The 12,517-nt window shown below is 44.7% G+C and overlaps 1 protein-coding gene across 1 annotated transcript in view; it reads left to right on the top strand.

Annotated features, from left to right (window-relative positions):
- KPNA6 (karyopherin subunit alpha 6) overlaps window positions 1–12,517 on the top strand; it is a 1,524,259-nt gene that overhangs the window by 145,666 nt on the left and 1,366,076 nt on the right. Inside the window, exon 2 of the mRNA XM_044082620.1 lies at window positions 5,775–5,908. Within this exon, the coding sequence (XP_043938555.1) occupies window positions 5,775–5,908 (134 nt within the window). The remainder of the gene's footprint in view (window positions 1–5,774; window positions 5,909–12,517) is intronic.

Below are 12,517 nucleotides of genomic sequence, written 5' to 3'. Positions count from 1 at the left end.
GTGCAAAAGGTCTACAATTATGTCTCCAGCTTCAAAGCCACCTAAAGAAATAGTTCAGATCCAAGGGTTCTTTGTTCTGACAGATTCTAAGTCTACCCCGTCCGCTCCATCTGTTACCACGGAGCCAACAGAGTTACCAATTTAGGAGATTGTTTACAATCTTGGAGCTAGTTACTCCAATATTGAGATCACCCATTTTGGAGAGGGCTAGATCTCCTTACTTATCCTCCCATTCCTCCAGGAGTTTATCTGATGATGACATGGAGTGGGTGGTAAAGAGACTGCTTTGAACAGTGGTGCTGGCAAAAATTTTATAGTGTCCAGCCTTAAATTTAATTTGAAACGTCCATGGCACCATAAATTCCTCCTCCGACCCCACTTACGGTCTCTGAACCAGAGATCATGGGTCTGATGGTAGTGGAACCATCCAAACCTGGATCTCCTTTAGGATCGTCATTTCCGACATCTGCCCTGACTTCGGGTCCATCGGATTTTGAGCTGTCTGGGAGCAGACGCTCACCTGTCTGGTCCGGGGAAGGGAGTCTGCACGGGCAGTTCTCCGATCCAACTCTACGCTTCGGTGAGGTTGAGCTGAGCTCCTGCATTGGCTTTGGTGCCACCCGCTGTGCCTCAGAGCCTGTACCTGTCTCTTCAGAGCGGAGGACCTCTTTGGGGCGAAGTGAGGGGGCTTTTGAGCTGATGGAGTGTGTTCTGTCACCCCAGACAGCTCCACTCTCTCTCTCTGGCCTATGTTCTTTTCCTCCCAGGTGCCTGTGTTGGTCTCATCAACCCCTCAAGTGTAGAGACCCAGAGCCCCAGCAAGCCCCTGCGGGTGGCATAGTCTCCTCTGAAAATTCAGAGTACCCCACTGAGGAAGTCCCTTGGAAGAGATTGTGCAAGAGGAAGCACATAGACTCCCCTGAGTCTGTCATGTCAGATACCTATCTGAATGATTCAGAAGGGTCCCCACGGTCCCCCCTCTGAGGATATGTCTATTGCTGACATCCTTGAGATCCTGAAACAGAGGGGTGGCTGGTAACCCACCAACTCTTCAGAGGATTGATCTGTATACCTGGAGACAGTTGGGTCTCGCCCTTCCACCCCCTGGGTGTCTTCCCCCTTACGATCATTTAATGAATGTGATCTCTTAAGTTCTGGACTTCCCTGATGGATTGGAGCCTGTTCCATGGAGGCCCAATAAATTTATTACTGCTCCTGTTGAGAAAGAGTTCTTGACTAAAGGCTTCCCTGTAAATGCAATGGTGGTGGTGGCCACCATCAGGAGGGAGTTGTCAGAGACCTCCTCTATCCATCCTCCAAATATACGAGGACTATGGACAGATATGGAAAAGCATGCCTTTTCACGGCGGCCTTTACCCTGCGGTCGGTGAATTACTTGACCCATTTTATAAGGCTTCAAAAGGATCTCCTAAAAGAGCTAGGAGATGCTCTTCAGGGTATTGTTGCTTCGGGGATCACAGATGGTCTCCTCTCAGCTCTACACCCTCAGTTCCATTGTTAACTCCTTCATGCCATCGATTTCATATGCAGCTGATGGAGCAGGGCAGCAGCTACAGGAATTTCCTTGAGACATTCCTGGGTGGATTTCGGGAATTTTTGTCGAACCCTGCAAGTCTTCTTTCACCAATGCCCTTTTGATGGTTCATCCCTTTTCAGACCAAAGGTGAAAAACTTTGACCAGGTGTGAACAGGAAGGGAAAAACTTGTAGCCGTGGGAGTCCATCTTTTCACCCCCCTTCTAGACCTTATCTCAAAGGTGAGAAAGGTGGAAAAAAGTGGTTCCACAAGTCCCAAAAAGTTTTTTCTGATTCATGTGATAAAACTTTTCTGAGCGGCAGAGGGGGTAGTAACAATGGAAGACTCCGACCTCGCAGCAGATGGGGTCAGCAGAATCAGAGTGACAAGAGGTTCTCTTGGAGGCCCTTCCAGCGTTCCTGAAAAAAGGTTCGCCTATTCTTCTCTGGAGGCAGGCAGGGGATGCTCGTCACTGTACCCAAATGCCTGGCTGGAAATCACTTAAGACAGATGGGTACAGACTATCCTATCCAGAGGTTATTACACTCCCTTTTCTACCCACCTTCCTGTAAATCAGTCCATTCCAGACATCCCTCCCGTTCAGAGGGATGATGCAACATCAGAGATACACAAGTTGCTAAAAAAGAGTCATCCAAGAGGTCCCCACAGACCAAATTGGATCTGGAACTTACTCCAGGTTCTTTTTAGTTCCAAAAAAGACTGGACTGGTGGCTCATTTTGGAACTCGGCAGATTAACAGATCTGTAAAAAAAAAAAAAAAAAAAAAAAAAAAAAATTCAAGAGTTCCTAAAGGTGACACTGCAATCTGTACTCCTTTTTCTCTGGAAGGGCAGTTGGATATGCTTGATAGATCTCCAGGATGCGTACTACCATGTAATAAAGATGGGCAGGCGATCCAGGAGACACTTGTGCTGCTTGCACTTTTGGCTGGGAGCCAGTCCTTACCAATTTTGAGCCCTGCCATTTGGTCTCACTGCAGCCCCCAGTGTGTTCACCGTGCATGGCAGCGGTTAAGGCTCACTTGAGATATCTGGGATTCAGTGCGTTTCCATACCTCGACTGGCTTTTGACTGCCACCACCAGGCATCTACTTTTGCAAATGAGTGACAAAACATTACTTTTTGTTCCAAGCTAGGCATTACAATAAATTTCAAAAAGTCTGCCATGTCACCTTCACAGCATATTACTTTCTTAGGCACAGAATTGGATTCAACAGAAATGGTGGCAAAACTTACTCCCGAGAGAGTTCATTCCCTTCACTGTCAAATCAGGACCTTGATGTCAAGAAAGGTTTAGGCGAGGTATGTTACAGGGTTTGGGTACCCTTTCTTCTAGTTCCTCTAGCACGCCTACACATGAGGGTCCTCCAGTGGGTTACCCTTTCCCCAATGGTCCATACAAGATTTATCTCTGTCACATCAGATAATCATTATGGATTCATGCAAGAAAGATCTTCTCTGGTGACTTCAAATGAACCAGTTGTCCTTGGGCCGCCTGTTTGTATTTCTGCAACAGACTGCTGTACTGACCACAGACGCTTCTCAGATCAGATGGGGGAGCATTATCTGGGAATTACTGTTGAAGGCTTATGGCGAGAACCACTCTCATATCAATGTCCTAGAGATGAATGTGATTCTATATGCGTTGCAGGCATTCTAGGACACTCTTCCGATAGAAACTATTGCAGTTCAGACAGACATGTCAGTAGTGTGGTACATAAACAAGGAGGAACCAAATCGTATTCCCTGTGTCGAGAAGCACAGTGGGTGTGGCAACGGGCTGACACTTCTCAATGCTTTCTGTTAGCAACGCACATCCCGGGCAAATCCAACGTGATAGTGGACAAACTCAACAGAGCGATTCTGTTGCCTCATGAGTGGTCCCTGAAGTAAGAAGTTGCAAAAGCAATCTCCCAGAAATGGGGCCAGCCTTGCTGCGACCTTTTCACCACTTCCATGAATGCCAAATGCAGCAGCTACTTTGTTCTCACCCCCCCCCCCAAGGAAATTACCAAGGGACGCAGTCGTACAATATTGGCCCTTTGGACTTCTGTATGCCTTTCCACCCTTTCCCTTAACATCCAAAGTACTTCAGAAAGCCAGCACTTAGAATAGCACTATGATATTCATTGCACCTTACTGGCATCAACATATTTAGTTCCCCTTTCTATGGGCCCATATTCTGGAGGAACCATGGACTCTGGTCCCAGTTACAGACCTTTTGACACACTCACTGGGAATGTTCCATCCAAACCCTCAAGTTGACAGCATGGCTGCTGCAATTCCACATATAGCCAGGTGTTTTATTTTTTTCCGCTGCAGTTAAACTTATCTTGATCTCTTCCCACAAACTTACTACCAGAAAACTATATTCCAGTAAATGGAAAAGATTTTCATACCGGGCCGTTAATCACAGTTTAGATCCCTTTAGAGCTCTTATCACAGCAGTTCTAGAGTTTCTCTCTAAACTTTTTGACGAGGGCACAGCAGCAGCAGCAGCAGCAGCTACCATTAGGGTTCAACGAGCAGCCATATCTAATTTCCATATTGGGGAAATGGGAATGTCCGTTATGTTTATTACATTTGTTAACCGGGATTGTCCAACTGAGCAGAAGAGCCCTTTTTCAGCAGAGGCCCGGGGAGAAAAGTTACAACTTATTGCACAATTTTCATTTTAAATTAGCATTAAACAGCAGTGTTACAGGATTATTACAAGGCATTAAGTAGCAATACAATGTTGTACCGTGTCAATAATCAGGAGTATAGCATAACTATTACAGTATGTATTAAAAGAAATATGTCATTAAGATGAGTGTAGTTTTTGGGGTAAGTGGTTACAAAAACCCAGTTTTATCATGATGTCCCACAAGCTATGCAAAGCCTTTTTGAAAAGTACCTTCCTACTGAGACCCCCATCAGAGAACCTCCACTTGCTTGGGACCCAAATTTTGTTCTGTCTGCCTTAGTTTTGTCACTCTTTGAACCAGCATCATCTTGTGATGTATAATTTTTGTCATGGAAAACTTTCTTCTTGGTACCCATTACATCTGCCAAATGGGTGTCGGAGCTCCAAGCCCCCTCTATCAGTCATTCTTATGCAGTTTTCCATAAAGGCAAAGTATCTTTAAGAACTAATCCCTCTTTCTTACCAAAAGTGTTCAGAGAATTATTTGTCCGTCTATTGCATTACCAGTCTTCCCTAACTTTAGCAACAAGGCAGAATATAGATTACATCAACTAGATGTACACAGACAGCTACACTTCTACTTGCATAGGACCAGAGATTTCAGAAAGTCAGATCAGATTTTTGTTTCCTTTTCAGATAAAAGGAAAGTATTACTGGTTTCTAAGGTAATGCTGTCAAAATGGCTTGCAGATTATTTTTCTTACAATAACAAAGTTACCAGGCAATGTGAGAGGCCATTCCACAAGGGTGGTTGCATCTTCATCGGCCTTTTCAAGCTAAATTTCCTATGGACTCTTTGTGCAGCTGCCACATGAGCGAGACCTCATACCTTTATTACTCATTACAAAGTAGATGTGGCCTCCTGGAACAGGTCTTCCTTTGGATCCACTGTACTGGAGTCTTTTTACCTGCGCCACCTAGGGATGAAGGTGCTAGGGACACTATCCCAACCAGTAAGAATTATGGTGAGAGAGGACAACATAACATTAAGTAGTTATGTACTCACCGTAATGTTCGTGTCTGTCCATCTCGCCTATATTCTTGCGCCCCGCCCTCCTTCCCCATCCTTCGCTCCTGGAGGATCGGGCGGATAATATTATATAAATAAGTTTATTTTTTTGTTTTTGGAATCTTTGACATCCTCCATCAACTAGACAGGCTGGAGTTATAATTGTATATAGACAATAGTATTGCTTTCGCTTGCAAACAAGAGCTGGGTATTATGCCCTAAGCTTCATGGGATAGGGGTTATCCTCGTGTCAGTGGAAGCTCTCTAGCCTTTGTATTAGGCTGAGTTGGAACCAATGCTCTGTTCTGGATTCAGCCAGCAAGAATATAGGCGGGATGGACAACGAACATGGAACGTTATGGTGAGTAAATAACTTTTATTACCGTAAGGTTTTGTTGTACTGTACTTTTTGCATATCTCGTCTTAGTTCTGGTATAAGTCTTCATAACTTTTGTTAAGGCTGTATGGTTTAATTTGTGGACCATAGTGTGAAACTTGTTGTTTTGCTTTTGTTTATTTATAGAAACAATGGCGAGTCCAGGAAAGGATAACTACCGAATGAAAAGTTATAAGAATAAAGCACTGAATCCTGACGAGATGCGCCGGAGGAGAGAAGAGGAAGGGATCCAGCTTCGTAAGCAGAAACGTGAACAACAGGTTTGTTCATTGTAGTGGACAAAACTGCAGCACAATTTATCTAGCAAGTGGAGGAAATTTGTTTTAAAATGAGATCTGGTCTCAAGGGTACCAAAGTGCTGCTTTTTCTAAGATATGCATGCGTTTTGTGTAAATAGTTTATAAAATATAGACTTGAGTTTGTGTTTAGCAGTCTTCTTGGATATTTTCTCCCTTCTACATACATTTGCTTTTGTGTCTTTAATCTGTAGACCATCCCTTAATGTGCAGAACGACTCTTTCTCTATATCATTTTGCTGTCTTTCCAAGTTACTCTGAAGGCCTGTGTGTGTGTAAGTGATGGGGCCTTCATTTTGTAGGCTAAGCAAATGAGTGACACACATGACAAAAAAAGGAGTGACAGCAGAAATTTGACTTTGCATTTGTTTTTTTTTTTATTGTAGATGCATAGGAGTATGCAGGAACTGTAATGCTAGACTGAAAAGGTGGTTTTGAATTTTTGCAAGTCTGTGTTTTACTAAAACTCCTTTCCTTAACAGTGCCACTATTAAGCCAGTGCTTGCTTTGGGGTTTAATTATAGTGGAAGACCCCCCTCCCATGGTTTGTCACATTTTTGTTTAATTCTGGTCTCATATTATATATATATATATATATATATATATATATATATATATATATAGGTTTACTATCAAATTGTCGATCCGTTTGTGCGACGCATTGCCGAACGCTGAACTGCGACGCCACTACACCGCAGATGTGCAACAAACTCGCCCCATCCGACCCATGGTAGCATGGGTGTGGAGGTGTTGCGCGGCCGGTAATGTCGATCGTCGGAGTTTCAGCGGTTTCGCTCATATCGCCATCAAATGGTTTTCGGTGTTTTGTTCATGCGTAAGCGCTCGCTGTGGAGTGCCGCACGTACTGTTCACAGAACGCTGCGCCGCTGTCGTCGGGTTCAGGAGTGCATTCGAACATTTGATAGTAAACCATATATATATATATATATATATATATATATATATATATATATATATATATATAGTACTATGTCATAACTGATAGTACAGATTTCCTTCCATATCATTGTTGCAGTGTTCTTAATCTCTGGCATCTCCTTCTAAGGATAGCCAAACGTCTGGCAAGTACACCAAAGCCTTTATTGCCTAGGAACATTGTACGGCAGATGTATGCTCCCCATCCAGGTGTAGGGCATAAAGGTGACGTATGTAGACTCTTAATCCAAAACTTTGTTGCAGCGAATCTGAACACACTTCACTTTGGTTGTACTGAGCCCACATTTTCAAGTGATGCACCTTATTGTAATTCTTTTTTCGTAACATTTTCTCTGATGTCAGTCTTCATTCTGTCCTCGACAAGTGGGTTCAGATCCGTTCTGTCAGATCCAGCTCGGTTGATGCTAAAACTCACAGCCACTAAATCTCTCTAGCGTCTCCCTTACCACAGTGCACCTACCAAATTACCTCTGATCTTGTTTGCCGTTTCTAGCTATTGGACGTAGTCTACAAGTCTCTCTCAGGCTGTATTAGATCAGGAAAAATTCAGAAAATGTTCACTTAGATTTTAAATTAGTTAATGGGAAAATGTTTTGTGGTTAATCTTACTCTTCCTTTTTCTTGTAGATCACTTGCGTTTAAGACTTGGTTGTAAATTCTTACTTGCTTTTGCTGGTAGTCCCTTGCCTCCTTCTTGACTATTGTCATTGGAGTGGTGTAATTGTAACTTTTTCCTTCTTCCTGCTCCGCCTGTTTTTTCCTTTTTCATACTTTGTATTCTCAATTGCTATCGTTACTTTACAACCTTTAACTTTTCTATTTTTGATTGCCTTTCCACTAAGGACATATGTTCCTGGATCAGATACTACATGATGATTGACAAACTTGTGTGTTTTAAAGTGCTCCAGATGTGGGAATGCATTATTTGTCTCAGATGCACATGCCGTTTGTGTGTACTGCGTGGGTTCTTTACATTTATACTGTAGTATCTGCTAGTGTTGACTGTGTAAAACTGCAGGTTACAGAAGATAGCTGTGTGTATGCATGTACAGGTTATCTGCAGTATGTGGCTTTGTTAGGGGTGAGACAATTGTTGCAGTGCTCAGTGCAATATCATCTAGTCATTTAGGAGGTCTCGCTTGTGAAAAGGTATGAATGGGAGGAATGGCTTGTGTGATCTGAAACCAAATATTGCATTGATTTTTGTACTTAACATGAAGTCCTAAGAAGCTGCACATTTTTAACCCATTGTTGGACGTGCCTGTATTTAGTTACTCAGTTAGTAATTGATCAAAAACTATGGCTTCAGGTCTGACGAGATGCTGAGTTATCAGCAGATCACTATTTGGAGAAATTGGTCAAGGATGGTGACTTGGGCAAAGTCTGTAGCCCATCCTTGTGTAGGATGTTAAACTCTCATTTCTGTGTGTCTGTTGGAATGGGATATGGAATCTGCATTGGACTATAAAAAGACCTCTGTGATGGGGGTAGCACCAAGATACTGTAGCCATAAGGGCTTTAGGCGTTAGTGCTGGTCATAGCTTCCTTCAATGCTGGTGGTCATCAGCAGGTCCTGTGGTTTTACAGCAGTCTGACTCAGGAGGCCACCTGTGAAGCACTAGTGGATTTGAGTTTGTCTCTAGATTTGACTGACTCTTAATAAGAATGGAGGGGGTACCAGCTTGGTCAGTGAAATGAAGTTTTTTGGCATGGGACTTTGGTTAGACAAAGGACTTGGTGTATTGGAGGATGTTGTTTCATATCATTGTTGCAATATTCCTTATGTAAGGGATCTGCCAAGGACAAGGGTAACCTAATGTCCTGCCAGTATACCAAAGCCTTTGGAAAGTACAGAGGACATGCATCACACACATGCTCCCCACACAAGGCATAGAGCATAAAGGTGAAGTACGGCCATATATACCTCAGAACTTCTTTGCCGGCAGTCCAAACACCACCATTGAATGTTGGTCTGAATCGTGGATGGTTAATGAACCATGTTTCAAAGTGCGCCTTTGGGTTTTCTTCTTATCTCTGCCGGTTTATATTTTTGTTAGTTTGCGTGTCATCCAGAAAGGAAAAATGTCAGTATGGGAGTCAGATTCCCCATAAAGATTGTCATGAACAGTGTCTCTTCTGTTTCAGTGCTTCTCACGACCAACGCACACTGTTCAGTCTGCCAAGTGTTTGTCCCCAAGAAGTTGTGCAGTCATCCCTCTTTGTCTAATTACCTAGAAAACCAACAACTAAAATTGTTGCAAGTGTTTATTGTGGAGTCTTCCCATCCTGAAGGTCAGCCATCTGTCAACTCCGTTCTAATCTGGCTGCTGTCCAGCCTTCCCCAGATATTTCTCTTGAGGCTGGTGAAAGCCCAGAGGATTGTCAGTTAGTTGCTTCGGATTTTTGTTTGCTTTTTGAATCTGTTGGAGGCCTGCATGGAGCAGACTTGCACATCCACAGAGGATTTACAATTGTCTGCTCCAGAAGTTGAAATGGAACCTCTGCTGATTTGTATATGAGGGACTAAGAAGGATACTGCAGATTTTAGTTCGGGAGGAGATTGGTGTGTTGGCAAGGATCTAAACCTTCATGCAGATATTCCTCAAAGGAAAACAAAAAGCCAAGCATATTCCCCCCACATGAATGATAGGGTTTTATTTTTTTTGGGGGGGGTTATTTAATGCTTTTAATGGTCTCCTTAAGGAGTCTGCCTGCTGCTGCCTGATAAGCTACTACTCTTAAGCGGCGCAGGGAGCAAGAGTTCTCAGAAGAGGATTTTGATTCTGGGGAAGAGTCGACATCTCGGATCCCTTCTCCTTTGGATTATGGGTCTGAGAAACTGATTCTAGTAGTTTAGATTCTGCCTTAGAAGAACACTTGATATGTAGTCCAATCTCGCCTACATTCTTACTCATGGGTTTGACTCGGCCAACTTTTCTACTAGCTCGAAGTCTCTCATTGGCTGGGCCAAGCAGGTATCCCATGCTGCACTGCTCCATAACCCCAGATCTCGTTTGCTGCTCGTGTAGCTAGGATGTGGTCTCGCTTGGCTGTGGCAAAGTACCTTCTCTCTTTCAATTTCTCTTGAGAAATTTGCTAATTTACAACCAAAAAGCTATTTTAATAGCTACTTTCCTCTTGTTGCTTGTTTACAGTCTTTTACATTTGTGTAGTTGGTATTCCTAACTGTTCCGATGGGCTAGGCCCGTTTGAGTTAGAGGACCTAGTCCTCCATTCTGTGTATTGTTTAATTTACTTACGTTTTAGGTTACTGGAGCTAAGCTAGCTCTTTGCTTCCCCTTGTAGTGGATAATGTGTTGTGATTCTAAAAGAACCGTTTTACTTGGAGGTTCTTTGGTTGCTTGGTGTGTAGAGTGATCAGCAGATGTTAAGTTGTCTATCTCGCCTTCATTCTTGCTGGATGGGTTCAGAGCCGACCTCGGCTCCGACTCGGCCACTCTAAAAGCTCGAGAGTTGGTTCCACCGGCTCAAGGCTCCCCTTATATCCCACAATGCTAGGCGTGAGTTACCTCAGATCTCGTTTGCCGCTACAGCTATCGAGGTGTTGTTTTTCTACCGGCTCAGGTCAGTTGTTTAATCAGTCTATTTAAACTTGTTTAAATCCCCTTTCTGAACTTAGTTTTTCATTTTCCCTTAGTTTAGTGTATTTCATCCAAACTTCTTCCATATTCCCATCTTTTCCCTCAAGAACTTATAAGTTCTTCCCTTAGGCCTTCGGGCCCTGTTATCCCTAGTGGAGTGCTTGTGTTTTGTTAGGGATATTTGTTATACTTAAGCTAAATAACTAAATTTTAATTAGTATATCTAGTTAATTTTTCTTCATAGTGTAATCGGTGTGAGTGTGTTCTGTGTGTGGGTTACACTTTCGGTCCTTGATAATGTCCAAGGATTCAAAGGTCTCAGGCTTCAAGAAGTGTGACTCGTGCTGTCAGAAAATGTCTCTGACAGACGGTCACACTTCTTGTGTTTACTGCCTGGGACCTTTACACCTGCAGGACTCTTGTGCTGTATGCCATGGTTTCAGCCCCAGAGTCCTGCAGGAAAGAAAAAATAAACTTATTTTGAGAGGTTTACTTAAGCCTGAGGGTTCCCTTACTGTTACTTCGGGCAAACCTCTAAGGCTTCTAGTTCCTCGGCTCCAGCTCCTGAGTCGAGGCCTAAGGCTTCGAAACCTCCTTCTACATCGGCTCCGGCTGGAGCCGATGAGTCTCAGACTGCAGCTTTTGTGGTTTCCTCGGCTCCGGCTGGAGCCGGGGTATTGGAAATTCCTGTGTCGGCTCCGACTAGACTTTCGGAGCAGACATCTAGAAAGAGGTCCAGGTCACCGTCCCTTGGCTCCGTTCATTCGGCTCCAGCATCTCCCTTGCTGTCTGAACGGAGCCATAGATCTCACTCCTCTAGGTCATCGAGGCTTTCGGATCATGACCTTCAGAGGGTAGTGAGTCGACTTCTTAAGTCCGAGGCACTGGCCCAAATGCTTCAGAGCCCGACTCATCAGTCGATGCCTGACCCTGTTCCTCCTCAGACTCCTTTGAGCTCGGAGCCGGGGCGTTTCGGAACAGAGACTGTGGTAGCGTCGGAGCCGATACAAATGTCTTCGGCTCCGTCGTCGGCTCCGATTTCTTCCTTAGAAGAATCTCGGCACCGGACTTCCCTCGTCGGCTCCGAGGGGGTGAGTGGCATCGGACCCTTGTCCGACCCCGCTCTACCTCTCGGTGCTTCGGCGCTGGTGAGTTCGGCTCCGACATCGGCCTTGGAGCCATCACTGTCGGTGCCGAGGGAGGTTTTCAGCTTCTCGGAGCGGGGACCTCTGGCTCTGCCTGACAGGGGTGCGTTCGAGGTCATGCGGAGTGTGTTGGAACCTGGTTCAACTCCACAGTCGGCTCCGTCCGCCCCTCCCTCTTCGGTGCCTCAGGTCAAGTCTACTCACTCCCTCATCCCAGACCGCAGAGAGCCAGCTCCTCAGGAATCCCCTGTGGGGATCTCATCCTCTTCCGAGGCCTCTCCTGAATTGGCAGAAGAGCCCCCTCGGAAGAGAAAGTGTAAGAGGAAACACATAGACTCACCTGAGTCCGTCACCTCTGACACAGATTTAGAGGATTCCGAGGGTTCCCCCCGTTCCCCTTCTGAAGATGTCTCCTTCGCAGACATTCTAGAAATCCTCAAACAGAGGGGAAATTGGCCAGCCCTCAGCCCTTCGGAGGATGAATCTGTGTATCTTGAGGCATTTGGCTCTCGCCCTTCCACCTCCTGGGTGTCTCCCCCCTTTGACCCCCTCATGCAGGTGGTAGCAAAAAAGGCATGGACGGCTCCTGATTCAGTGGACCCCACTCCCAGGAGACCCTCAAAATTTATCACGGCACCAGCAGATAAACAATTTCTAACCAAGGGAGTTTCTGTGGATGCTATGGTGGTTGCTGCTGCCACCAAGAAGAGGAACTAGCTGATCCTTCAGTGCCTGTCCATCCACCTAACAAGGAATCTAGGTCTATGGACAGGTACGGGAAGCGGATGTTCTCGTCAGCGACCTTTGCAATGCGTTCGCTGAACTACCTATGCCATTTTACTCGTCTTCAAAGGGACTTGATCAAAGAA

The sequence above is a fragment of the Protopterus annectens genome, chromosome 1.part1, assembly GCF_019279795.1.
Source record: "Protopterus annectens isolate FY-2018-M chromosome 1.part1, PAN1.0, whole genome shotgun sequence".
NCBI lineage: Eukaryota > Metazoa > Chordata > Ceratodontiformes > Protopteridae > Protopterus > Protopterus annectens.
Note: the sequence above shows the minus strand (reverse complement) of the source record. Positions and strands in the feature narration are given on the sequence as shown.